This window comes from Vipera ursinii, assembly GCF_947247035.1.
Source record: "Vipera ursinii genome assembly, chromosome: 5".
Taxonomy (NCBI): domain Eukaryota; kingdom Metazoa; phylum Chordata; class Lepidosauria; order Squamata; family Viperidae; genus Vipera; species Vipera ursinii.
In genome coordinates, this window is record NC_139518.1 from 38737315 (window position 1) to 38764344 (window position 27030).

General features: G+C 39.5%; 1 protein-coding gene across 1 annotated transcript in view; it reads left to right on the forward strand.

The window, feature by feature from the left end:
• EPHB1 (EPH receptor B1) overlaps positions 1–14058 on the forward strand; it is a gene marked incomplete at both ends in the record, with an annotated part of 364500 nt that extends 350442 nt beyond the window's left edge. The window contains 5 exons of the mRNA XM_083363176.1: positions 99–314; positions 9251–9400; positions 12027–12220; positions 12725–12880; positions 13950–14058. Of these exons, the coding sequence (XP_083219302.1) occupies positions 99–314; positions 9251–9400; positions 12027–12220; positions 12725–12880; positions 13950–14058 (825 nt within the window). The remainder of the gene's footprint in view (positions 1–98; positions 315–9250; positions 9401–12026; positions 12221–12724; positions 12881–13949) is intronic.
• Positions 14059–27030: the final 12972 nt, after the last annotated feature.

Genomic DNA, 27030 nt, shown 5'->3' on the forward strand with positions numbered 1-27030 from the left:
CTATATCAATTTTGGGGAGACTTCTATTCTCAGCCAATTTTCTAGTTTCTGAATACATGAAATATGCTTATTTCTGTGCTTATTTTTCACTGTTACAGCAAAATGATGGCCAGTTTACAGTCATTCAGCTGGTGGGAATGCTAAGAGGGATTGCAGCTGGCATGAAGTACCTTGCAGAAATGAATTATGTCCACCGTGATCTTGCAGCCAGGAATATCCTGGTCAACAGCAACCTGGTTTGTAAAGTATCTGATTTTGGCCTGTCTCGCTACCTGCAAGATGACACTTCAGATCCAACTTATACCAGCTCTTTGGTAGGTAGTTTGCACATAAGAATGCCTGTGGAGGTTAACAGGTGTTTTCAATAATTAACTTTCACCTTCTTATAATAATTTACATACTACATTGGTCCACATGTTGTAATTATATTACAAATGGTCCAGATTGAATATATATTTTAATCTTTATAGATGCTAATAGAGGAATGTTAATAAAGAAGGCCAAAATTCATTTGAACGTCTATTGCAAAAGAATGTCCTGATCTCAAGTAGGTAAGGTCCCCCCCCCACACACACACACAAAAGAGAAAGAGATTAGAATGTATAACTAGTGTCTGCTCTATGCATATGGGAATTAAGCCATGAACAAACAGGTGATCATAGCAGATGGCAAATCCAAGGGAATAACAAAATAATACTTATCATTAGGACTTGTGATATGCTCAGCACAGCAGCCACCACAGAGCCATTCAACTAAAAAATTAAATTTGTGAAGACACTGGAAATCTGTTCTTCCTGAAACTTATGTTGTTTCTGAGATCTCATATAGTTTCCTCTGTCACATCTCAGATTGCTGACAGCTTATTAAATTTAGATTTACATATTGAAAAGTACAATGAATCTCAGTGATAAAGGCGCTATTGGTCATGACCATGATGATGCTACTATTTGTGTATAAAAAGTGTCTATGGGATTCTTCCTCTTTAATAAAGGCAATAAATGGTCTGCTCAGGGCACATATGCTAGATGGAGTTCAAATTAAACTGCTAAAAATAAAGCAAATCAGGATTGGTTGATTCTTGATTTAAAACATGGCTTAAGACAGTTCCCTTATCTAAGAAAGGTGTGGTGTCTTTTTCTAACAACAAACTTCTAAACCTCAACAATTTTAGAAACTATTGGACCACATTTGTGAGTGACATAGGCCACGGGTCCCCAACCCCTGGTCCATGGACCAGTATTGGACCGTGGCATGCCAGCAGCTGGGCAGCACAAACAAGCAAAGCCCCATTCGCAGGATGCAGGCAGCACACAAAACAACGCCCCTCCGGTCCACAGAAAAAACCTCTCTCCACAGAACCAGTCCTTGGTGCCCAAAAGGTTGGGGACCTCTGACTTAGGCAATTTCTTCTTGCATTTTCCTAAGATCATGACGAGTGATCAGCTACTTGTTATTAGCAGGTTTATTTGGTCATCAAGTTCACTTACTCTGTTTTGTTCTTGTAGGTTTCAGAAAATATATTTTCTAATGGATCATTTGATTTCAGCAGTGAACCAGAAATCCATGGCTTAACCAGAAATTCTGTTTTTTTCTCCAAACTGCATTTGCAATCCATTTAAATAAATCAGTGTGAGCTTAAATTGTCCACTGAACATAATAGGGTCCCTCCTACTCTGGAGAAAAAGCAGATTTTTATCAACTGTATTTTTATAGTAAATTTATGCCCCAAATGGCCTTTCAAGCAGCTGGAAAGTGATGCAGTGCTTGCAATTACATCATTACTTCCCATGATAGATTCATAATTCTGCTCTTGGGGGACAAGTAAGAGAATAGCCTTCAAGCAAACATCTCTTTTTAAATGGAGCTCTTATTACGTTGGCCAAATCTGTTCTGTCATCCACTTTTAAAAAGGACATGAAAACCAAAATAACTAATTCTACCCAGAGTCAATGTTTTATATTATTTATTTTCCCTTCCTTTTATATTAAGCTTAATTGTGACATGAGTGTTTGATCTGAAAGCAGGGTTGTTAAAAAAATTAAACCAACCACTGTTAACTATTACTTATCTGTCCTTAGTGTTCAGCCTGTTCAGGTGATATGATACTCACCTATTAACTATGATGGCATAAATAGGGTGTGAAAATATAGAATTATGTTTTCTGTTGGGATGGTAAATAGATCAGCTGAAAAACAAAGGTTTCTTCTCATATCTTAGAGTAATACTCCTTAGTTAATACTAATAAAAGAATGAGTAACCTGCCCATCTTTCCAACTTGCTTCTAACTATCATGCAAACCTGACCTAGCTGTATCTATTTTTCTGACATGTCTTTGTGACATAGTCTTCATTTTATTTCCAGCTCATCAATGGCACAGACTTATGTTATTTTTAGCTGTTAAAGCTTATTCAGATACTGTATCTCAACAGCCTCATGGTGTGTAACTTATGTTATGTTTTAGTACCAGTTAGTTTGGAAGAAGTTAAATGACTGCAGTGAGTGGGAACAGAGACAATGGAGACAGGATAAGGATCAATAATGGAGGCAACAAATTTTATGCTGGGATCATTTTTTTTGTTGGCTGCAGAACGGATGGGCAGCACTTCAGTAAAGCAGTGGGAAGGGCTGTGAATCTAATTTCCACAGTCCTCTACAACTAATCTTCTGACAAGATTGACATGACTCACTCCCAAGCAGTGTCTGCAGGCTATCCTTTATGCATTCTCCCCATTTTCAGCAACATAGCTCCTGACAGAATGGAAAAATAATCTCACTGTTGTGATTCAACAGAGCTAGGCTTGGTAACAAACTTTGATTATATGAAAATTTTCTGTTGATCAGAGAAAAAAATTCCCATCCAGCTCTTGTGCATTCATTTTTGCTGTCATCTCTGTCATCAGTTCTGTCTGTTAATCATCAATTCACTCCATCACCCATTTTCTCTTGTAAAAGGAGATTAAGTTGCATGCAATTGTTCAAGGACCCCTGGTAAAATTGTATGTTGCAATGAGTTCCTCAGTGAAAAGAAGTTAATGTAACTGCCAATGCTAAAATCTTTCCGCAAATTTAAATTGATACCTACTATTTATTGTTTGCAGGTTCAAAATAAGAAAACAGTGATTGTGGTGAATATAAATGTGTCATTACTTTGTAATAATTTATTTGAAGGAAATAAGAGTTTCCAAATAGTTGATGTAGTTAGCTAAGAGTCTTTTCATTCTTGCATAGTACTCTTCCATGCAGAATACTTCTAGATCAGGGGTCCTCAACCCCCGGTCCGTGGACTGGCACCGGTTTTGCCAGAAACTGGGTCATGCAAACAAGCAAAGCCCCATCCATGGGATGCAGACAGCACACAAAAGCATGCCCCCTCTGGTTCCCAGAAAAAACTCTCCGTGGAAATGGTCCCTGGTGCCCAAAAGGTTGGGGGGGTCACTGTTCTTGATTAAAAGTATCCTATGACATCCTTGTTTCTTCCCACAGATTTTTAGTAATATTCATATCTAGGAACAATGAAGGCCATTGAAAAAGCTTTATCTTTTTTTCTGTGTAAAAACTTTGATTGGGGACACGTTTCAGACTGCTGTCTTGCTAAAATATCCATTTTCTTTTCAGCTTTCCCCCCAAGAGATCCAGTGAAACACACAATTTGACCACAGATGTCTACAATTTTGTCTATAATTGTTTATGTGGCAGCTCATGCAGAAGCAGAAGAGAGAGATGAAAGTTCTGCTCCTCCTTCTCTGATGCTCTGACATGACTATTTGGCGGGATGGCAGTGTGGATTGTAGCCCTCCTAAGTTTGTGGCATAGATACTTTTTTCCAAGATAGAATCAGATAATTCATCAACATAAGGAAAATTAGTTCACTCCTGATTTCAGAAGTGAATTAATTCATACCATTTTCCTAGTCAAATCACAGAAGTACTTGATACTAAGTCAGGTGCTATTAATGGTTCTGGATTCCCTCCCCCTCCCCCTGTTTACTTCTGTTGCACAATCCTGCTTTTATTATGGAACAACTACTCCTTTTGCCTGCCCAAATAACTGCTTAAGTACTATACAGTTTGACTAGATCATGGCTTTTCAACCGGTGGTACGCGTACCCCTAGTGGTAAGCAAGCACCTGGCCGGTGGTACGTGGCGTCGCCTGCCTCCCCCCTGCCTCCTCCCCACCCCCACGCTCCATTCCTTCTCAGCTCACTTGCTGCCAGAAAGCATGCTGCTTGGCAGCAGCCTGCAGGAAGCCTACAGAGGGCGCGTGCAGGTGCAGAGTGAGGCCCCGCCCTCCCCAGGGACTTGTTGTGCAGCAACCGGATTGACTTCTGATTGGTGCTTCTTCAGGGCACACATGGCTGGAAAGGCACGTTGGAGTCCCAGGTACTGGTAAGGCGATCAGCCCGCTCCTCCCCCATCGCCCGCCAGCCCCGGGAGAGCCCCACGCAAGTGCCTTGCCAGCTGCAGAACCCTGCTTTTCGAGCAGGAGCAGCCTTACCCTGCTTGCCCTTGGCCACCTCCATGGGTGCTGCTCTAGTGCTGAGAGGGCGAGGCTGGTCCCCATTTGGCCTGCCATCCCCAGGAGAGCCCCGCACAAGTGCCTCACTGACCACCAAACCCTGCCTTTTGAGCAGGAGCAGCTGTCGAGCCCCGGGCTTGAAAATGGGGGAATCCGTGCAGCAACCCAGCTACCTGGCCTGCCAGCTGCTCATTGCTCCGCCGATCAGCTGGGAGGCTGAGACTCCGGATTTGAGCTGCTGACAGAGCGCAGCGCAGGAACGACATGCCAAAGCTCACCCCGGAGCCTCCGCTGCCAGAAGTCTGCTTGCAAAAAGCAGGGCAGGCAGCAGCAGCTGCTCACGGCGCCGGGCAAGAGCAAGCAGGGCAAGGCCGCTATGAAGCCCCAGACTCGACAATCAACCGGTTGGGGGGGAATCCATGCAGCAACCCAGCTACCTGGCCTGCCAGCCACTCGTTGCTGCACCGATCAGCTGGGAGGCTGAGACTCTGGATTTGAGCCGCCAACAAAGCGCAGCGCAGGGAAGATGCACCAAAGCCAGCCGTTCATTGCTCTGCTGATCAGCTGGTTTGCTGTGCGGAATCCTCCCCCCATACCCACCGAGTTGATTGTTGAGCCTGGGGCTTGATAGCGGCCTTGCCCTGCTTGCTTTTGGACAGCACCGTGAGCAGCTGCCACCACCTGCCCCACTTTTTGCAAGCTCTGTTATGCCGCCATTGCAGGCTTCTGGCAGCGGAGGCTCCGGGACGAGCTTTGGCGCATCTTCCCTGCGCTACACTCTGTCTGCGGCTCAAATCCAGAGTCTTAGCCTCCCAGCTGATCAGCGGAGCAATATGCTGCTGGCAGGCCAGGTAACCGGGTTGCTGCATGGATTCCTCCCCACACCCGGTTGATTGTCATGCCCGGGGCTTGATAGCGGCCTTGCTTTGCTTGCTTTTGGGTGGCACCGTGAGCAGCTGCCACCGCCCGCCCCACTGTTTGCAAGCAGGCTTCCAGCAGCGGGAGGCTCTGGAATGAGCTTTGGCGCGTCTTCCCTGTGCTGTGCTCTTCGGCGGCTCAAGAGAGAGCACAAGAAGCAGGAGGAGGAAGGACACTGAGCTCAGATGCTGCAAGCCAGTTGCAAGCGCAGCCGCTGGAGAACCTTTGCACTGAGCACGCTGGCTGCCCTGCCACTCTCCTGCCCCTGGTTAGACCCCTGCAGACTCACCACATGCCTCCAGCTGCATGGCCCGGTTCCTAACTGGCCGTGACCAGTACCAGACCATGGACCCAGGGTTGGGGACTCATGATTTAGATTAGTGTTTCTCAATTTCAGCAGCTTTTGAAATGTGTGGACTTCAACACATGCTGGCTGAGGAATTCTGTAAGTTGAAATGAACGTATCTTAACTTTTCTGAACTTGAGGAACATTGATCTACTTATTTGGGTCACATGTTCAATGAAGTTCAGGTAAAAGTGAAGACTCCCAGGCTTTGAATTAACTGAATTTACTGATTCAGGCCTTTTCTTCTATTCTGTCTGGAACTATTTCTAATCATAATTCATTAATACATGTAGGGTGATCCTTCTCCGGATCGCCCCCGACCTTCCTTCGTTTCGCCGGGACCTAAAAACCTGGCTATTTGATCTGGCCGGCCTGGACTGAGGGGTTTTTAAGGTTTAAAATTCAATTTTAAAGTGTTGGGGCTATTAATCAGTACGCTGATGATACCCAACTTTTTTTTCTCCACCCCGAACCAACCCAGCGATGCCCTTGCCGTGATGTCCCGTTGCCCGGAGGCGGTCCAGGTCTGGATGGGGAGAAACAGGCTTCGTCTCAATCCTGCCAAGACTGAGTGGCTGTGCATATCGGCATCTCGGATTAACCAAATTATTCCACCTTTAATGATGGGAGGTGTTACCCCCCATTGATAGGGCTCGCAACTTGGGCGTCCTCCTGGATTCACGGCTCAATTTTGAAGACCATATAGGAGCCGTGACCAGGGGGGCTTTTGCCCAGGTTCGCCTGGTTCACCACTTGTGACCCTACCTGGACCAAGATGCCCTATGCACAGTCACTCATGTGCTTGTGACCTCCCGTTTAGACTACTGCAATGCTCTCTACATGGGGCTGCCCTTGAGGACCACTTGGAGGCTTCAACTGGTGCAGAATGCGGCTGCGCTAGTTGTGATGGGGGTTTCCCGATACCCCCATGTAACACCTCTACTCCGTGAGCTGCATTGGCTTCTGGTTGCCCTCCGGGTGAGATTCAAGGTGCTGGTGATGACCTATAAAGCCCTGAATGGCTTGGGTCCGGGTTATTTGAGGGAACGCCTGCTGCCAGCATCAAGTTCCCTTCGTCCAGTGCACTCTCACAGGGAGGGCTTTCTCAGGGTGCCGCCGGTAAAAGATTGTCGGCGGATAACACCCAGGGGGAGGGCCTTCTCTGTGGGTGCACCTGCCCTCTGGAACCAGCTGCCCGTGGAGCTTAGGACACCCCTGACCTTCGTTCATTCCGCCGGGACCTGAAGACCTGGCTCTTTGAGCTCTCCGGGCCAGGCTGAGAATTTTTAACTGGGGTTTTTATTTTTAGGGATAATTTAATCTTTTAAAATTGTTTTTAACTTTTGTATTTTGTATTGGTTTGATTTTAAAATACCCTGTAAACCGCCCTGAGTCTTTCGGGAAAGGGCGGTATATAAATCTAATCTAATCTAATAATATAATATAATATAATATAATATAATATAATATAATATAATATAATATAATATAATATAATATAATATAATATAATATAATATAATATAATATAATATATAATTGTATTTTAATCTGTATATTGTATTTTTTAATTTGCCCTGTAAACCACCCTGAGTCCTTCGGGAAAAGGGCGGTATATAAATTGAATAAAATAAATAAATAAATAAATAAATAAATAATATAATGCAATGTACAAAAGCATAAAACTATTTTCTGCATTAGAAAAAAAAATGTTCAGAGAAGCCAGTTGTCTTACTTGGCACTACATTAAAGCCATAGGTTTGTCCCCCTTTCTAATACTGTTGAGATGTGCTTATTCAGTGATGGGTGTTTAGAAATGTATTTTGAAGTATAATGAAAGGGTATTTATATTAGCTACTACATATCAGTGGTAATATATAATTTAAAACCAAGAAACTGAAGCACTTGTTTTACTTCATCTGGTATGCTCAGCAAATTGTGATGAGCTGTCATATATGTGCCAAAGGCAACCCCAGTTCCTTGCCCTTCCTTTGGTATCTTTCTTAGGGGAAAGTGCCAGAAGCAAAAAAAAAAAAATGTTCGTGTTCACAATACAAACAGCCACGGGTGAGGAAGTGTCACTCAGGATAAAACCCTGAAGACCATAGTTGCTACTTGATATGCAAAGAGATGCAAGGAAACAGCTGTTGCTGTCAGCCTTTGACGTCTGCTGTTGGGCCTAAAAGTGGGAGCACACCTACATATTCTCTGTAGGAAACATGCTGTCCTTTTCAAAACACTTGCTTGTCCATTGGCATTCATGAGCATGAGATCGCCTTAGCTACTGTTTATGCTGAATACCACAGCTGGAATAAATGTCACAATGCTAATTTCTTTTCTCATGCAGACAGTACTAGTGTCCCTGCCATGAAACAAATGAAGCATATTAGCTACAGCCATGAACCAAGCTCTGTTCTCGGGTTTGCATTAATACAATAATTTGAACTAGTTGAATTGTTTTATCTCTGTCCATAAAACTCTGGAAATTATGTTACACAGAAACCATTTACTACTTGTACATGGCTATAGTTTATAGGATTATTTCTGGGTATATATCAAACTATTGTTAAAAGCAATTGCAGTGAATGGCCAATCTTCATAGGCCTGTTAATGTCCCCTGAGATTCGCACTGGACTTGGAACCAATCACTTATTTCCAGGTCAACTTTCCTTACAGGGGTGTGGGGAAAAAATGGAGGAGGGAATGACACTTATGGTGCCTTGAACTTAAAAGGGAAAGACAGGCTATATATGTGATTAATAACAATCATACTTTAATTGCTTCTGGAAAACATTTTCCTGTTCTCCATGGAGCAGATTATGTGTATTTCAGTCATGTTTAGAAAATAATTGGTACTGTTTCTTAAGCATGATTTATTTACTAAATCACAATTGACTTGAATTAATATGCTAAGATACAAACTATGAAATCATTAGATAATAGCCTAGTATTGGTTTTGCAACAAAACCCTCCTCTTTTTAAATGTAATTTCTTAGCAGCTAAAGTTTACAAAAGCAAACATACATAGTACTAGTAGTAGAATAGATGTGGAAAGTAGGACACCAGGTGATTCCTTCTATATTCTTCATCATAAAGAAACTATTTGGTAGGTCGGAATCATGTGTCCAACACTAATAATCTGCCATTGGTTTTACTATCCTTGTACTCATGAAATAATCCTCTACATATTCCAGGGTAATTTATGAGTGTTAATTTGTTAATCAGCATAAGGACAATATTTGAAAAATGCCTCCCTTCATATGCAAGAGAAAGAAGCAAAAATGTGCCCTATCTGTGGAACACATCATTACATTGAGTTCTTTTCCTTTTGGGTTTCAGACTATGCTGCTATTGGAAATTGTAATAGATTTATATAACTACCTACCTATTAAATAATTAAACCTTATACAGGGAATCTTTGGTATATTGCACTGCTTACAGTTAACTCCCACCTTTGTAATTACTTTCAGGGTGGGAAAATTCCAGTAAGGTGGACAGCACCAGAAGCTATTGCGTACCGTAAATTCACCTCAGCCAGTGATGTATGGAGTTACGGTATTGTTATGTGGGAAGTAATGTCATTTGGAGAAAGACCCTATTGGGACATGTCCAATCAAGATGTAAGTTTATGAAGCCTTCTGCACAACATAGTAAAACTTTGCTTGATTTTTAGAGCAATGGGAAAAAATATTTGTTAAATACTAGTATGTTGAAGACCGAAATACTTATATAGCTCGGAGGAAATTTACAGCAGAGTCTTGTATAATACCTTCCCACCACCAGCCAGCATGTTAGATGTATTTCTGTCTTGCTTATTTAGTCCAACAACATCTCCAAACATATCCATATTAATATTTGCCTGTTACGGGTCTTCAATGCCTTCAGGCAGGCACTTTTTCTGAATACAGAAGTTATTTTTAGTTATAGATGTAATAGCTCTGGAGAGTGGTGGAAACATATTTTCCCTAACTAAAGCTCAAACTTCTTTGAACTTTCCCTCCTACCATGCTCTGTGATGTGGCCTCCATCTTGCTCACCAGTGACGAATGAGAGAGGCTTAAGTCCTCCTTAGCTGTGTTATGTGAAAGCATCCCCCTCTTTATTTTGATACCATCCAAGTGCACTCTCAAGAGAGTGAACTCTCTTAGAGGTAACCATATGGAATAACCACAAGAGCCGTGGTGGCACAGTGGTTAGAATACAGTACTGCAAGCTAATTCTGCTGACTGCTAGCAGTTTGATTCTCACCAGCTCACAGTTGATAAAGCCTTCCATTCTTCGGATGGTCGGTAAAATGAGAACCCAGATTGTTGGAGACAATATGCTGACTCTGTAAACTGCTTAGAGAGGGCTGTAAAGCACTATGAGGCAGTATATAAATATAAATGATATTGCTATTGTGTAATCAGCAAGTTTATTCTGTTTAGGACTGACCAGCCCAATTTTACTTTAATGGCTATGAGGTAGTCCCATTTCTACTTGCAAAGAAGACTGGAGTTAAAAAGAATGTTCATTAGTGCTTAGCAACCAATTGTACATGGCACTATATCATAAATTTTTTTACCTGTATTGTGCACATGCAGTTTAAAAAAGAACCTCTGTCTGTAATACCTAAACCACACTTTTCTCCCTCTGAGCATAGTGAGGATGTCTGCTTTATGTAGTAGTCCCTTTCAGAACTAACTCATTGGCTCCAGCCCCAGTGCACGCTGAGCTATAGAGAGACACTTAGCAATACTAACTGGGAGATACAAAATCCTCAGCTGCTACTGCTTCTTCCCCCTTGAATGTCTTACTGTAAGAAAGAGTATCAGAGATGAAAGAAACAGTGAAGTGGAGAGGAACTGGAAAGACGAGCCAGCCAGTGTATGATAATTGGACACTAGGAGCCTGGTAGGCTTTTGAAATATTTCAGAGACTTTATGAGCGAGGCGTTGAGCCTTGATGAAGTTCTGTACTGCAGCATGACAGACAGAAACAGTGAGTGCAGCGGCTGCTAACAGGGAAGGGACTGCCTTTATCTTGAAGCAACAGAAGTCAAATTAACCTCTGAATACCCTTTTTTCTCTCTCCAGAGCCAGCACTGTTTTGTTGCTCCTTGTGTGCAGAGGGCAAGCTATTTCCTTTATTCCTGATTGCATGCTATTAGTGTGCTGAAATGATTCAACTTTAACAGGGCTCTATTTTTTAAAGTACAGAAGGTAGAAGTGCAAATGGTAGGAATGCTGAATTAGAATTCCAGTTGGTTTAATCTAATTTTGAGTTCATAACATTGAAAATATTCCATAGTACATATTTCAGTCCAGATAAGCAAACAATAGAAATCCTTACTAAAGCTTTTTTTTTACAACTTGTGGTTAGCAGAAAGCTAGGAGTTTCTTGAAGTATATGCCAATCCACATCACTAATGTTGTTATTTGTATTATGATTGGATTCCCCATTGGTGCTAATGCAAGTTTTCCTATTAGAGCAAATAAGTGTGATTTGTTGTTGTTAGCTGTGAAGTCGTGTCCGACCCATCACGACCCTATGGACAATGTTCCTCCAGGCCTTCCTGTCCTCTACCATCTTCTGGAGTCCATTTAAGCTCACGCCTACTGCTTCAATAAGTGTGATAAGTGTAGCTGATTAGGCTCAGGATCCTGGCAATCACAGAGGAATTATTTTTGTGTGTGTCATAGTCAAAGTTTACGTGATTCATCCCACATGATGGTTGCTCCCAGCATTATCAACAATGTGATCAGAATTCCATCTCATTGCCATTCTTGTATAAGCCCAAAAGCATGTTTATAAAACATGCCAAATTTGATTCACATGTAAAATTCACTAATATCTCCATGACTACTTATTAAGATACTACATATTTTGTTTTCTGTTTTCTTTCTTTGGCTGGGTATTCAGCCTTGGTAGCTCTTGGGATATAGCCCTGATGTCAAACATGGAAAAATGTCAAACATGGAAAAATAAATCTACTTTTGATAAATAGTAAATTCTGAGAAACATGGAGAACACATCTGACTATTAAATCCTGAAACTTTCAGTTCTTTTTATGTTTGAGAACTTGGAACTAATCACTCAAAAACTGCAATAAAGTGTATAAATATGGAAGGTCATGCATGTGTAGCAGTGGCTTAAGATTTACATTCTGATTAAAATATTATTTTAACTGCGGTGATTTTCAGAATTATATTTCTCTCTACTACAGTACATTGACATACTTACATTATATATATATTACATTTATAGGTAATTAATGCAATTGAGCAAGATTACCGGCTCCCTCCTCCCATGGACTGTCCAGCTGCTCTACATCAACTTATGTTAGATTGCTGGCAGAAAGACCGCAACACAAGGCCACGGTTTGCTGAAATAGTTAACACTTTAGACAAAATGATTCGAAATCCGGCGAGCCTCAAAACTGTGGCTACCATCACCGCTGTGTAAGTTTCCACATGTGTTACTATTCTGAAATTTGCAAATAAAGCTGTAGCTAGTTAAAGGATACTTGGAGGATCAGTCATCCCTCTTTAATTAATAAATTAAATTTAAATAAATGTGCATAATATCAAACTTCTTTCCTTTCTGACAAAGTAGCATTAGATAATGAAAGTTTCTAATTGCTGTTGCAAGAAACGACCAAGATTTCTTTTTCCAGTTGTTATTACAATAATATTAAAGAATGTTAAAACCCCCAAAGTATGAATAACTTTGCATTTACTTCAGTTCCTCTTGCTTGTTCCAGTTTGCCTAATCAATTCATAATAGTGAATCGCAATAACAGTGTTGCCTAGAAGACTATCAGATCAGCTCCAGTTTCAAATGAACTGTAGCAACAGACCAAGCAAATCAGTAGGAAGGGAATAAAAGGAAGAACTCTTTTACTGTCAATATTTCTGTTCTAAATTAAATCCCATCTCTGACTCACTGCTTGCCTTCTATTCCAGGCCTTCTCAGCCACTATTGGATCGCTCCATCCCAGATTTCACTGCCTTTACCTCAGTAGAAGATTGGTTGATTGCCATCAAAATGAACCAATACAGAGACAGTTTTCTAACTGTTGGCTTTACATCCCTTCAGTTAGTTGCACAAATGACATCGGAGTAAGTGGCACCTTCTTATTTCCCTATTTGCTTCAATGATGGAAGAAGATGAGAGCCAGCTTTTCTTTTCATGCTTCAGATAATCAGCAGACTAAATCTGCATCAGAGACAGGATTTTGGCATCAGGAACATGCTAATCTGCTGAAAACAGGCAGAAATATACTGTTTATTATTATTTTGGTTGGCCTTTGAAAATTAACTGATTTATGCTTATTTCTTAAATGGATTTTATGGTCATTTTGGTTTGTTTTGGTTTAGATGACTTTATTTAAGCTATTTAATGGATGTTTTATTTATTATTAACTGCTTTTGGAATTAATATTAAAAATCACCAATGAGAAACACATATCAAAGTCAGGAAAATAGATCATTCATAACTTGCAAGGCAACATGCCTCCATCCAAAAGCACTTTCCCACTCTTCCTTTGCTTCTCTTTGCAGGCCTGTGTGCCTCCATAATCTTTTGGAAATTCCCACAAATTCCTTGCAGCTGCCATTCTATATATTCATCAGTGTCATCATCTTCACACTGTCTTCAGTCAGCACCTTATAGTTTTTAGAATTCACTAAAGAGGCTGCCAGCTTCCAAGCAGATCTCTGAGAAATTTGAATTCATATACTGGGGAGTCTCACTGTTCCTTCCATTCAGAGATTACAGCAACTTTACCAATTAATATACAGGACTCATGTAATGCCTAGTTAATTTAGAAATTAGATATTTCTCATAAATTCTTCTCCTTGCTTATATTATCGTCATTTGTAACAACAGAGTAGATTATCATTTCAAGACACCTGGGAAGTTAGCATCTTCAAAGAAAAGAAAACAAAGTCTCTGATCCTTTACTTAAGCATCTATTAGTTTTGGGTTTGAGAAAAACTATTCTTTTGAATCATGTACATATATATTCATTCAACATCTTTTATCCGTGTTGATTGCTCATCTTAGGTTAGCAGCTTCACTTTCTGCAACTGCATTTTGAATTTGCCAGCTCATGTATCTTGTCCATATAAGCAGAGGAGACAAAGACCTCTGCTCCACAAGTATGATCCTGTCTCTTATCTTTTGCAGAGATCTTCTAAGAATAGGGGTGACTTTAGCCGGACACCAGAAGAAGATCCTGAGCAGTGTCCAGTCTATGAGAGTACAGATGAGCCAGTCACCAACTGCGATGGCATGATGCTGCATGTCTTCTTACAACAATGGGAAAAAAAGAGGGGAGGACAGAAGAGGGTTGGATGTGGGAGGGGAGGGGAGGCTGACAAGGCAGTTGTGATGTCTATAGAGATTGGATAATTGTTTGAGAACTCTTATGTGCTGCAGACAAAGAATATATGGAATTGTTTTTAAATGGCAAATTATGTTTCTCACACCAACAGAAGCACATTTACTGATGCCATGGGAAACAGAATATAAATAAGTATAAATATGTACAAATCAAATATTTAAAAAAGTGAAGAAAAGCAATGTGTGTTGGGAAGAAAAGAGACTTCAGTCCCACCACCAGTGAGCAGTAGTCAAGAGGCCAATGGAGAAGAAAAGGCAACCAGAGCAACAATCTTCGGCAGTCAGATTCCCTTCCTTCTCTTCTTTAGTTCTTCTTCCATAGTCATTCTTATCCACCCATTTCCCTCTTTGGCTCATAAACTATGGCAAATGTTGTTCAACAGTTCCTGCAGTCAACTATAAGAACATCAAAGCATTGTGCCATCAGTTACAAAGGACTTCACTGACCACTGCATGGGGGAATCCAGACCAATCCAGTTAATGTCTTCATATTGAAGAAGAGTTGTACCTTCAATAGAAAACCCTGTTTTTTCTTTTGCTTGCATTTTTTTGCAAAAAGGAAAACGATATCCTCACGGGGGAAAAGATGTTCCCGCAAGTGTGTGCGTGTGCATCTGTATGTCAGCTTAACTGTGGAGTCACTCACAGCTTATCCATACAGAAGAAAAAACAATCAAGCTGGACTGATGGCTGATAATTTCATCACTTTCGAGGAACTTGGGGATCCATTGGGAAACAGAAGTGATGTGCCTTGCTTTCTGTCTAGTTCAACTGTGCATGGAATGTGTGTATTGGGAAATGAAAAGAGAAAAAGAAAACAAATGAATTTCTAAGGAGAAAGGAAGCAGAAGAGTGCACTGTACAACAAGGTGTTCATGTAGAAGAGTTACAGAATGTTCAGCTGTAAAGTCAACTGGATAGCAGAATGCTTGGTCTTCCAGTGACCAGTAAAAGGATGGCTTGGAAATCTTTAGTTCCATTATTTGGACCTCAGGATTTTGATATATATTGATTTTGGTTTCATGGCATCAGAGGTAGGTTCCTATATCACTTCTGTCCCCTTGCCCACCCTTTTCTTACTAGTCTTTTCTCACTGTTTCTTTAAACATTCTAATTTGCATTCAGCTCTTCCTTTCTATATTTGATTTTACCGTTAATTACTAGTGTCATTCTTTATTTAAAATACCTAACTAACAGAATTTCTCTGCTTATCTGAGAGTGCTTTGTAAAATAAAATTGCTATTCTTCTTCTGCTAACCCACATAATGGAGTATGTGGAGAGTTTATGTGAAACAATTATCTTTCAGGTAGGCTTTTTCCTAGGCTGGATATATTATCATTTAATTGTTCCACTATCAAAGGAACATAAAAAATTGTTGGCATCAACAGATTACTTATCCATTTTTCCAAGGACAACCTGCATTCTGGTTTTCAGAATCAGATATCATCTATTAAGTCATCTCAGAGGACCAGTGTCGAAGGAGACACTGCTAAGAGGGTTGGTAGTGTTTGATAGTACTGCCCACTGTCTATATTACGGCTTCCTCTCCCCTTCCCCCCTGTAGCGTATGGGAGGAATCTGTAGTGCAAGTGCTTGTTCCTGAAATGTAGGCATGTGAGGAGATAAGTTGTTGATTCCAGGCAGATTATTTCCACAATATTTTGCAACTTTGTTATTTTAGAGCATTGCACACTTTTTTGGGTATGTGGGTGGGTGGGGAGACATCCAACTTTTCTTTGGCAGCCACTGCTGTTGCAGCCACTGCATCCTCATTGTGGGCAATACAAATGTTATTTACTTCAAAGTGGAGTAATGCTATGAAGATAATTCTAGTATTTTCTGTTCTGGTCCTTTGTTTTTATGCCATTCAGAATCCCCCTCTGAAATTGCTGGTTCTCAGTATCTTTCTTCAAAGTGACCAGGGACCAGAACAATGAGTGGGAGAACAGATCTTATACTCAGTAATTCTTATTTTATGGATAGATAGTTTTAGCATTTACCAAAACTCAGCAGTAAACTGATCATTGATTTGTGGTTAGAAAAGAACTGCTTTTATTGTTACTTTGGGATTTTGGATATAACAGTCAGTCATATGTGCTCTGCAGCTCTAAAATGCTGACGAGTCAGAATTAATTCCAGTTATTCCATGGAAAGCTAATGATTATCATTTATCATATGAAGTTGGAATGGGGTCAAATTGTGTATTATTTTACATTTACACAGTAGTATGCAATTGAATTTGTGGTGGTTGCTCTGGGGCCTTCTACAAGTTAGATCAATTTGTTTTTTCCTCTACCAGTTGCTTTATTTCTGCCTTATAACTTTTCCCACAGGATGTAAACAAAAACAATTAGCATTGGCACACCAATAAAGGATTTTATTTTATTATTTTATATCCCATACTGAAGGAATCTTAAAATGAGGCAACTGAGGAAAGAAAAGTTTTTACCCTTTCCAATCTTCTCCAGGTACTCTGGAGCAAGTGTTTGGACTCGGGACTAGATTCTAAGAAGTAAACAGGGCCAAAATGTCAGGACCAAAAATAGGAACTAATAATCACTATTATTTTAATGGTTGCTGTTCTGATTAGCATCATTATTAGCTTTACAGTTACTTTTTCAATACTGCTAGTATTATAGTTATCATTTCAATAATATTATCATAATTCGTACTATCAGCATTTCATTGTTAACACTGTCATTGTTCTTACCATAATTTACTTGTATATTGAAGGAAAATGTTCTGCAATATTTTCTACCAGTTGTCATTCAATTTTATGAAAGAGAACTTTTAATTTTTTAAATTCCAAATGTTATTGAAATTCTCATGAGTGGGATGTGGTTATCCTTGTGCTTACTTTGTTTTGTGGTGGCCAGAGGTATTTAGGTAAAACCTGTCTTTCATTATACAGGTAGTCATCGACTTACAGCCATTCACTTAAGAACTGTTCAATGTTATAATAGCACTGAAAAAAAATGACTTACAATTGATCTTTGCATTTAAAACCGTTGCAGCATCCCCATGGCAACAATGATCAAAATCCAGCCTCTTTTTAACACAATTGCAGCATCCTGAAGTCATGTAATCACCATTTGTGATGTTCCAGCTGGCTTCTGAAAATAGAAGTCAATGAGGGAAGCCTGTTTCACTTAACAACCCCGTGTTTCATTTAACAACTGTAGCAATTCACTTAACAATCATGATAAAAATAATTATAAAATTGGGTGTGATTCACTTAGTCACCTTGCTTAGCAATGAAAAGCAATTATGTTCATAAGTGGAAGACTCTCTGTCATCTCTTCATGGACTGCAACTTTCCCAGCCTCCCATATTGTAATTAAATCTCAAGAAAACACATTACAAGAAAACTGCCATGAAGCTTTTTGCACATCAGGAAATATAAGCAACCAGCGAGGCTTCAGAATGCAATAAAAATGGTCAACAGAAATTAATAACATTGCTATTGCTAATTATTATGTAGCATCGAGACAAATCAAAGCAAACTTGAGAAAGCCTCTTTCATAAAATAAAGCTGAATATTAAAAGGCAGATTAATAATCAGCTATCTCTCTGCCTAAGACTTGTTGAAAGATTGCAGGAAATAAGAATCAGAAGGTGTTTTTTTTTTAAAAAAAAAGGTTTCATTTAAACTACTGCATTCTGTTACATGTTTAATGTTGCCAAAAACCAGCAACTGAAGTTAGTGTAAATTGGGCAACAGCATAGGAGAGTTCTCTGGAGGCCACATGCACTTCAGAGATTACAGCTGTCTTTTCCGTGCTTTAGAATGAGCAAAAATCAGTAGATCAGCTGTGTACTTAGTAAGTCATGTAATGTTTAGCTCTAAGTGAGCTTCCTTATCAAGGCTGTGCTGCTCTGAATATGTGACACAGACACGAGCAATATTGTGTCTCCAGAAAACAAAAGCAATAGGAGAGACCACCTCATTTATGGCAAGTACCTAACACTTTTGTTTTTCGTTTTATGTCACTATTATTTTAAGGTGCTTGAAAACTTCCCTGCTACCCGTATTAGAAGCAGGGCTTTTTTTCTCATAGAACGCTCAGAACGGAGTTCCGGCACCTTTTTTGGATGGAACCCTGTAGGGTAGGCAAGGCGGGTTGTATGACATGTGTGAGTTCCAGCACCTTTTTCTTATACAAAAAAGCATTGATTAGAAAATATACAAATTACAAAATATAAGAAATATGTATTATCTTGCATAAGCTCTCTAGTCTGGTAGGAAAAGAGAGAAAGTCCCTTGTTTAACAGTAAGAAAGAGCTCTGTCCAATAGCTGGGCATGAATCCCTTGGAGTAACGTGCACAAAAATCAGTATTCAGCTATGTTGTCAAACCAAATGCAACATGCATGGAAAATATGTATTCTGAATATTAATCTTATAAAGAGTCCATTGAAATTCATACAAGGTGGACTGAAAGAGCTTTTGTGCTCATGTTTTATGACTTCTGCTTTTATTACAATAAATTCAAAAAGAATGAAAGCATGACTATGATGGCTGAATTTATAAACATAACATTTTTGCCTGTCTGAGTACTCAGTTAATGGAATGTATGACATTTTTCTATAGCTCTGAAGCCATCATTTGTGAAATTTATTAGTCTTTCCTAGAAGTAACAGAGCAATTACCTTATTACCTATCTGGTGATAATAGGAAAATGCCCATTTTGGCTTCTCACTCATGGAAAGGTAGCCATGTACACAATAGGAACGAGTCAGCAGTCTACATTCTTTGAGAAACATAATTTCTTTACAACTCCCTAGTTTGGGAAAATAAGGCAAATTCAATACATAATAGTAACAGCTAAGAAAGTTGATTTTTTAAAGAAAAAATATTTCACAAAAACACAAAGAGACATAAAAAGACCATTTAGGCTAATGTTTCTCAATCTCAGCAACATCAAGAAATGTGGATTTCAGTTTGCAGAATTTTCCAATCCACAGGACTTTACGTCAACAAGTCCAACCCCTATTTAATGCATACAAGAGTATTCCTAGTAGATACTGCCTAGACTTACCTGCGTGCAGTGAAAGGGAACCCACCAATTGGTTCTAGTATTGGACTGCTGTTATTTTGAGGATTTTTTTTTTGAAGTTCAGCTGGTACCTGTTTTTTTATAATTTAAATCCATTAATCTGTGTCCTCTCAACAAAGAACAGAACTTGACTTGTATGCAACCTTTCAGTTATTTCATGAATGCTATCATACTCTACCTTAGGAGGTTCCTTCAATTCCTGTAATAGGACTTGATTTATATTGAATTTGACCCATGTTGCCCTTTTTTGAGCCTGTTACAGTTTTTCTGAATTTAACACAATACAGAAAATGTATTAGTGGATGCAGAATAAAGTGGAACTTTTATATTTTCCTGGGTTTTTCTTTGGGGGTGGAGAGTAATGGTACTTCTCTTGATGCAGTCTTAAAAGTCTGTTGCCTGTTTTGTAGGTAATCACATTCTTGAAACATATTGCTTGCAATCGGAAGTACCTTTGCAAGATCTTTTTATACAAGAATTATTTTTACAAGAACTATCTTTTTCACAAGTACAGTGACAAAGCCCATTCTATAACTGCATTTTATTTCTATCCTAAATGTAAATAAAAGTTTCTTATTTGCAACGCATTTCTTTATCAAGTTCATTTCTCATTGTTAGTCCATGTCTTCTAATGTGTTACCTATCCAAACCACTGCTGTATCGTTTGGAAATTTGAAAAGTATGCCTTCCACTTCTTTATGCAAATTAATAAAAAATGTGGAAGAGCATAGAACCTGGCATCAAATCTTGTGGCACTCTAGTCAATAGGGTATTCCCAATTGAATAAGGACCCATTGATAAATGCACTTTTCAGTCAGCTATGTATCCATGTATTTGCCACACCATCTAACCCACACTGAACTGTCTTGTAAATCAGAATGTCATAGAACAGGGCTTTTCAACCTTTTTACCCCTTGTACCACTTTTAGGATATGGAAACATCTGAGTACCACCAGTTGCCTAGCAAGGTATCAAAAACTTGATGACCAAAAGAAGAAAAAAAAGGGAAAAAATGATGAAGTACAGGTAGTCCTCGACTTACAACAGTTTGCTTAGTGTCTGTTCGAAGTTACAATGGCACTGAAAAAGGTGCCCCCCAAGCCACAGCCAAGCAAGATACCTGCCTGACTGCCCGGTGGTGCTCTTCCTTCTGTCCAAGGTTTTCATTGTTGTGAGCATTTCTGTTGAGGATTGGCAGGGGTGTGTGGGGTGGGGTGTGTTTGGTGTTTATTCCCCCCATCTCCTGAGTAGTTGCAGGTGGTTTTGGTCACTTCATATGACCCTGGGACACTGTGACCATCATAAATATGAATCAATTTCCAAGCATCTAAATGTAAATCACAAGACCTTGGAGATGCTGCAACATTCCAGCTGATAGGCACTTCTTCTGTGCTCAGAAGCGCCAGGATCAGCATCGAGCTCCAGCTGGAGCCTGGTGTTGATCCTGGCGCTTCCACTGAATCCTGGCAGCCCCTAAGAAGCGCTGATCCAGGCCCTTCCACTGAGCCCTGACAGCCCTGTAGCTCCAGCCATCTCTCCCTCAGGCTTGTGCGGTGCTGCCACCAGTTCAGCTCATTCCCCTCCCCTGCTACTTTTCTAGGATGGTCACATTGCCAATGTATCACAGGTGGTACCCGTACCACTGGTTGAAAAGCCCTGTCATAGAATACTTTACCAAAAGCTTTGCTGAAATAAAAAAGTACCATGTTTACAGCACACCCACAAATTGGAATAGAATAACAGAGTTGGAAAGGAACTTCTATTCCAACCCCCTGCTCAGGCAGGAAACCCTATACCATTTCAGACAAATGGCTGTCCAGTCTCTTCTTAAAAACTTTCAGTGTTGGAGCATTCACAGCTTCTGGAAGCAGGTTGTTCCACTGGTTAATTGTTCTAACTGTCAGGAAATTTCTTCTTAGTTCTAGGTTGCTACTCTCATTGATTAGGAAGCAAGTTATTCAATTGAGAAATAAATTTAATCTGGCAAGACAAACTCTTATAATAATTCTTGCTTAATTCTAGCAATGATATTATTTTTCATGATCAAACTCTTTATGATCTTCTTGTAGAATCTTCCCAAATGTTTTTATCACAGTGTCAGGACTGAATCCTCATTTCACTCATTTTTGAACATTTACCCTCCTCTTTAGGATTTCTCAGAGGTAATGCATAACATTTAAATTAGATCATGAGCCAATTTCTTTTAATACTCTAAAATATGATTCACATTTCTTAAGATTGAAATTTATTGGGGGGAAATGTCTATGGAGATTCTCAATCACCCATGATTGTCCCAAAGGTGTTTTTCAAAAGGCAACTGGACTTTCTTGGTTTTTTTTTCCTTGAAAATATTTCACTTCTCATCCAAGAAGCTTCAGAACGGAAGAAGTTTTTTTGGATGAGAAGTGAAATGTTTTCAAGGAAAAAACCCAAGAAAGCCCACTTGCCTTTTGAAAAGAACCTTTAAGAAATTCAGAGCAAATACTTTTCTGACCATGATTCTTTCAGACTCAGACTTCTAGGAATTGCTGGTCTATGCCTGGTCATCTATATATAATTTGTCAGTTTCAAAACTAATTCAGAAAGAATTAAATAGATGATTTATGTGGGTTTTACCTATTTAAATAGAAAAGGAACTAAAGGGGGGGAACATATGTTTCATTTATCTTCCACTTCTCAGCAACCTTACCAACCCCTGGTTCCCACAGCAAACAAGTGGTAGACTACAAGGTGACTGGCAAACCTGGAATGGTCTGACCAGCATTTAATTATAGCAAATAAAGTCAGCGCTGGGAGTGATCTTCTCCCAGCGCCTTACATACAGTCTTTGCCCTCAGCTCCACCCACCCCCCATCCAGCTAGCCAGCATCCGGTGATAAGCTTGAAAAGCAGCAACACAAGCCCCTGGCTCTCCTCTCTGGTCTGCTGTTCAGTCCTCGCTGCCAGGTGTCGTCCCAGCACCGATCAGCTGTTTGTCAGCGGCACGGCTGCTCAGCTGTTCAGTGGCTTTGTGGTGCACGTAGGACTACCCCAGCTTCTTCCCGGGCATCGTCCCTACCTCTCAGCTGTTTGGTCACTTAGGAGCGTCCCCAGCTACTCCCCGGGCATCGCCCCTGCCACTAGCCTCCGTTGGGGTTTCCTGCGCCGAACAGCTATCTGGCACTGAGTCGTGTGTTTGTGTGTGTGTGTGTGTGTGTATGATATATGTATATAAAATATGTAAAGACTACTTTCTGTATCCCACTTTTCTGTGAGGAGGAAGGCAGGACCAAATGGCTATTGAGGTGAATGACCAATGCTCTCTCTGCAGAGTTCAGTGGTTCAAGGTTCAGAATAATCAATAGCTACACTATACAGGTTTCTTTATGGCTGGCCATTCCATATTAATCCATAATTTATTTTATACCCTGCAGTTTATCCTAGTTGTGTACTTATTTGTATGTCTGCTGAAAATCAAAATTATGCTCTGTTCTGAGAAATATGGGATTTACTTCTCTGCACAAAAATTATGTGCGGGATGTGGCGTATGATCAGCCTCAGAGATAGGCTTAGTCAAGAAATGGATAACTTGGGGATTGCTGGAATGCTTCTTTATTTTTGTAGGGTCTATTACAGACAATCTTTTAAAAAGGGAATTGACAATTATAAGGTGTGGTGCTCATCTGCGTTTCAAGGTACTGTCCAAAGACATTTCCATGGTCATGTGGCCAGTATGATATCATCGAGTGCTGTTATCTTGATACTAAAGCTTGTACCTATTTATCTACTTGCATCTGCATGCTTTAGAACTGCTAGGATGGCAGGAGATGGGGCAAGAACAGGAGCTCACCCTGTTGCGTGATACTCGAGTCTCAAACTTGGACTGATGGCTTTCTATCTGACAAGCTCAGCGTCTTAACCACTGAGCCACCATACCACCCAGAATCTTGAAACCTTGTCCAAAACCTTCACTTCCCCCTTTTAAAGAGAACAAGATCAAGGTGACTGTCTTTAAAATCATATTAATAAAATAAAATAAAATAAGGCACGAATAAATTGTTAACATAAAATTACAAAGTACAGGGATTAATATCTGGGAGAGGAGTATAAAACTACAATCAATTTTACAATCAATAATCTGAATGCTATAGATAACTAAAATGGTTAACTATAAAAGTATAAAAAGTATTAAGACTTGGAAAACGCTACAGGAGGTGTAAAACTATGCTAATTTATATTTAGTCTAATACTAGATGAAACCCCACTAAGTTGGTATAGTGTTTATTGAATTATAGATGCTAGGATTATTATTGTGAAAAAGTCTTGTTTTCTATGCATGTTCATATTTCATTTGGAAACCCAAATTCTCATGTGATGTTCTGGGAAAAGTAAAGTTCTAAATAAGTCATATTCTTGCTACATATTTATTTTTTCTTGTTTTGTTTTTAATATCTTAAAATTACTTTCATGTAGTACATAGTATCATTGATTATTTTCCTATACTCCAGTGCGCAGTACTGCTGTAGGTCTGTGATCTATGTATAATTATCTAGCCCAACATTCATTCTCCAGGGTAGTTCAAAATAAAGCTTCTGAAGCCTCGTAAGCTTTGTTTATAGCCATCTGATTATATTCTTAATAATATTTAATGCTACTGTATTAATATAAAATATATAATTCTTTTATATTTCATTTTTCATTATTTTTTTCTCCTGCTCATCAGTTTATCTATTTGTAAAGCTCATTTTTTCTGTTCTTTTTGACTAAATCTGCCTTATTTTCTCTTGCATCTTTAAATCTGTGAAACACTTCTTATTTGTATTTCTGAAGCAATGGCCTATTTCCATCTATTCCATCTCCTCCTCCATCCTACCCACTTCAACCTTGTCCTTCCCTCCTCCTGTGCAGCAGAGATGCTGTGAGAATGCTGACAGGCTGAACACCAGGTAATTTATCTCAGAAAATGACAGCTGTGGCAAAAGAGAAGCAGAAAGAAGGGCAAGGAGGTTGGAAGAGGTGGCCACAAGGGGCTTTCGCTGCCAGGATGGGGGCAAAAGGAAGGTCGTGGGTAAAACCTTTGCTGGCAGGGGGACTCTTAGACAGCCAGAATAAAACCTGCGCTGAGTGGCTAGGCAAGTGCTAAAATGCCCCTTACAAATACAGACAGATGGTGCAGTGTTTGTTAAATGGCTGCTTACAATTCCACTGAGCACGGCGGACCTATAAGCAGACCTCAAAAGTAGGTGAAGGCAGATCTGAGTGGCAAGATGCTTTGTCATAAAATGGTGTATCAAGGCACTGACTAGAATGCACCAAGTAGTGCCAGAACACTGAACAGCAGGCAGTATGCTTGCCCCTGAGTTGGAGAATTTTCCCCTTGTCAAGTGCATATGTAACGCCCCTGTTTTCTGTTTCTCTTTGTGCTCGAAATCCAGGAAGGGCTGAACAGTGGATGCTTGCAAACCACTATATGTTTGTGTGTGTGTGTGTGTTAGTGTATTTTGTGATACCTATGACTGGGGGAAGTCAATTACTTCTACATTGGAGATAATAAATGCTGCAGCGACCAGGATAGGAGTCCGTAAGCATAGCATTATTGTGTGGCTCTTTATAAATAAAGGGAATATATTTTATGCTCTTTAATGACCTTCAAATTAACAGCTCTTGAAAGCACTTATGTATATTTAATTTGAAATTGTGCTGAAAGCCTGAATGGTGATTGCAGCAAAAGCAGCAGGCAGCCAGTTTTTAAATAAGAGTAAACTCAGGCCATTATTTCTCAGCCTGTCAGGTTTCCTTGGATTTAATGTACCAATTTTTAAATGAGAAAAACCTTTTCTTTCCTCTTTTATGCTTTAAAGCTCTCCAGGATCCTTCTCTGTAGGTAACAGCAGTGGCAGCCTTGGGCTGTATGTAATTGTTTTTTTCCCCTTTGTATCACATCAGCGTTTTACTGATGGGTCACTCTTGGGTATACAAAGGATTAGGCATCTTCAGTGACCTAAACAATGAATGCAAGTTCATGATAATTAATGTATCATCACAGGATTATTTCCTGCAATAGATTTTGCAACTCACAGACCCATGACAGGCATGATACATAAATTACAAGGTGCTTTTTGCAGTGGGCTTTTGTGTCATAATATCCTTGCAGTATAAAGTGATTAGAGCTTCCTTTTTTGTTTTTTTACCTTGGAACAGAAAAGCTTCCATTTCTTATGTTAGAACAAAAGCACTGTTCCCACAATTTTCCACTGTGAGCTATTCTTGCAGATAAAATTGGAAGCATTCCCAAGCTTTCACATGACTGAATCTCTGGATGATCATTTATGAATTCATATTATTTGGTTGGTAGACTGTCTTAAAATCACATACTATTTAAAAAGACAGGTCACACAAAAACATATAAATAAAATACAAAGAGTAAAAAAGTTTTAAATTATATGTAATTGAATTATCTGTGTTTGATAATAGTGTAAACCTCTTAGGTCGGATTTCAGATGATCCCTTTATTTTGCATCAATTAGCAGGGTAGCTGCCATATTGTATACCACTTGCAACTTCCTGACACTTTTTAAGTTGGAGACTTGTTACTTCAGGGGGATCATAATCCTATTCAGACTTTAATTCTTTGGTTTGGTTTCCTGATGATCAACAGAACGTCCATCCTATCTGAATTTAGTTGCTACTTTTAATTGAACTTGGCAATGCTCAAAAATCCTGGTACTTTCTTGGTACAGGGTTTCGTTGTATGCATAGCTACTACGTTTTAATTTTCTAAAAGTACAATTAATTCATCCAAATACCTCTAAGCCCCCATAAATGTCCATCTAGTAATATCAGTGCATTATATGGAGGGACAAGGTATAACCCTAACAGTGGTCTAAAATTAATTTTAACAAATATTATTCCAGAAATGAATACACACACACATGCACACACATACATATATACATATACCAATACACAAAAAGTGCACAGGAAATCAGACTCCATAGACAATTTATTATATAAATTACATATTCAACATTCCTAAGTACCGTGACATTTTCTATGGGGGAAAAAAAAGCAACCATTATGACTGAACTATGGGGACCTGACTTTCAGTGCATCCTGTGTATATTTTCTGAGATTATAAAGTTGGAAGTCATCATGAAGGCTATCTAATTCAACTCTATATCTGATGGTAGAACTCCAGGGCATGTAAGACCTATAGCATCCTGATAGACAGCCATCCAGTATCTGGCTAAATGCTTCCAGCAAAGGAGAAAGATTTTTACTTTCTTAAGCTAGACCTTCCTACTTCCTAACTGTTAGGTTATTTAACTTACTTTCTACCCACTGCATCTAGCTATGTCCTGAAAAGCAAAAGAAACAGGTTTATTTCATCTTCAGTATGACAGCTCATCAGTTATTTAATACTATCAAAATTCTAAATAATCTTTTCTTCTCCTGGCTGAATTCCCAGGTGTTCCAACCTAATCCTTTAAAATATATTTCTGGACTCCATCACTAATGGTTTCTCTACATGGAACATCCCATTTAATACCTCTATTTTTTTTAAAAAAAAAATCTGTGGTTTTTCACTTCTTTATTTTTAGCTAAGTTTTGATAAATTCAAGGGAGGCTTTCCTTGTCAGGTACCAGGTCTTGCTGTTTATCCTTAATTTTAATAATAATAATAATAATAATAATAATAATAATAATAATAATAATAATAATAATAATAATAAAGTTGGAAGGTACCTTGGAGGTCATCTAGTCCAACCCCCTGCTCAGGCAGGAAACCCTATACCTGTGGTGGCGAACCTATGGCACGTGTGCCACAG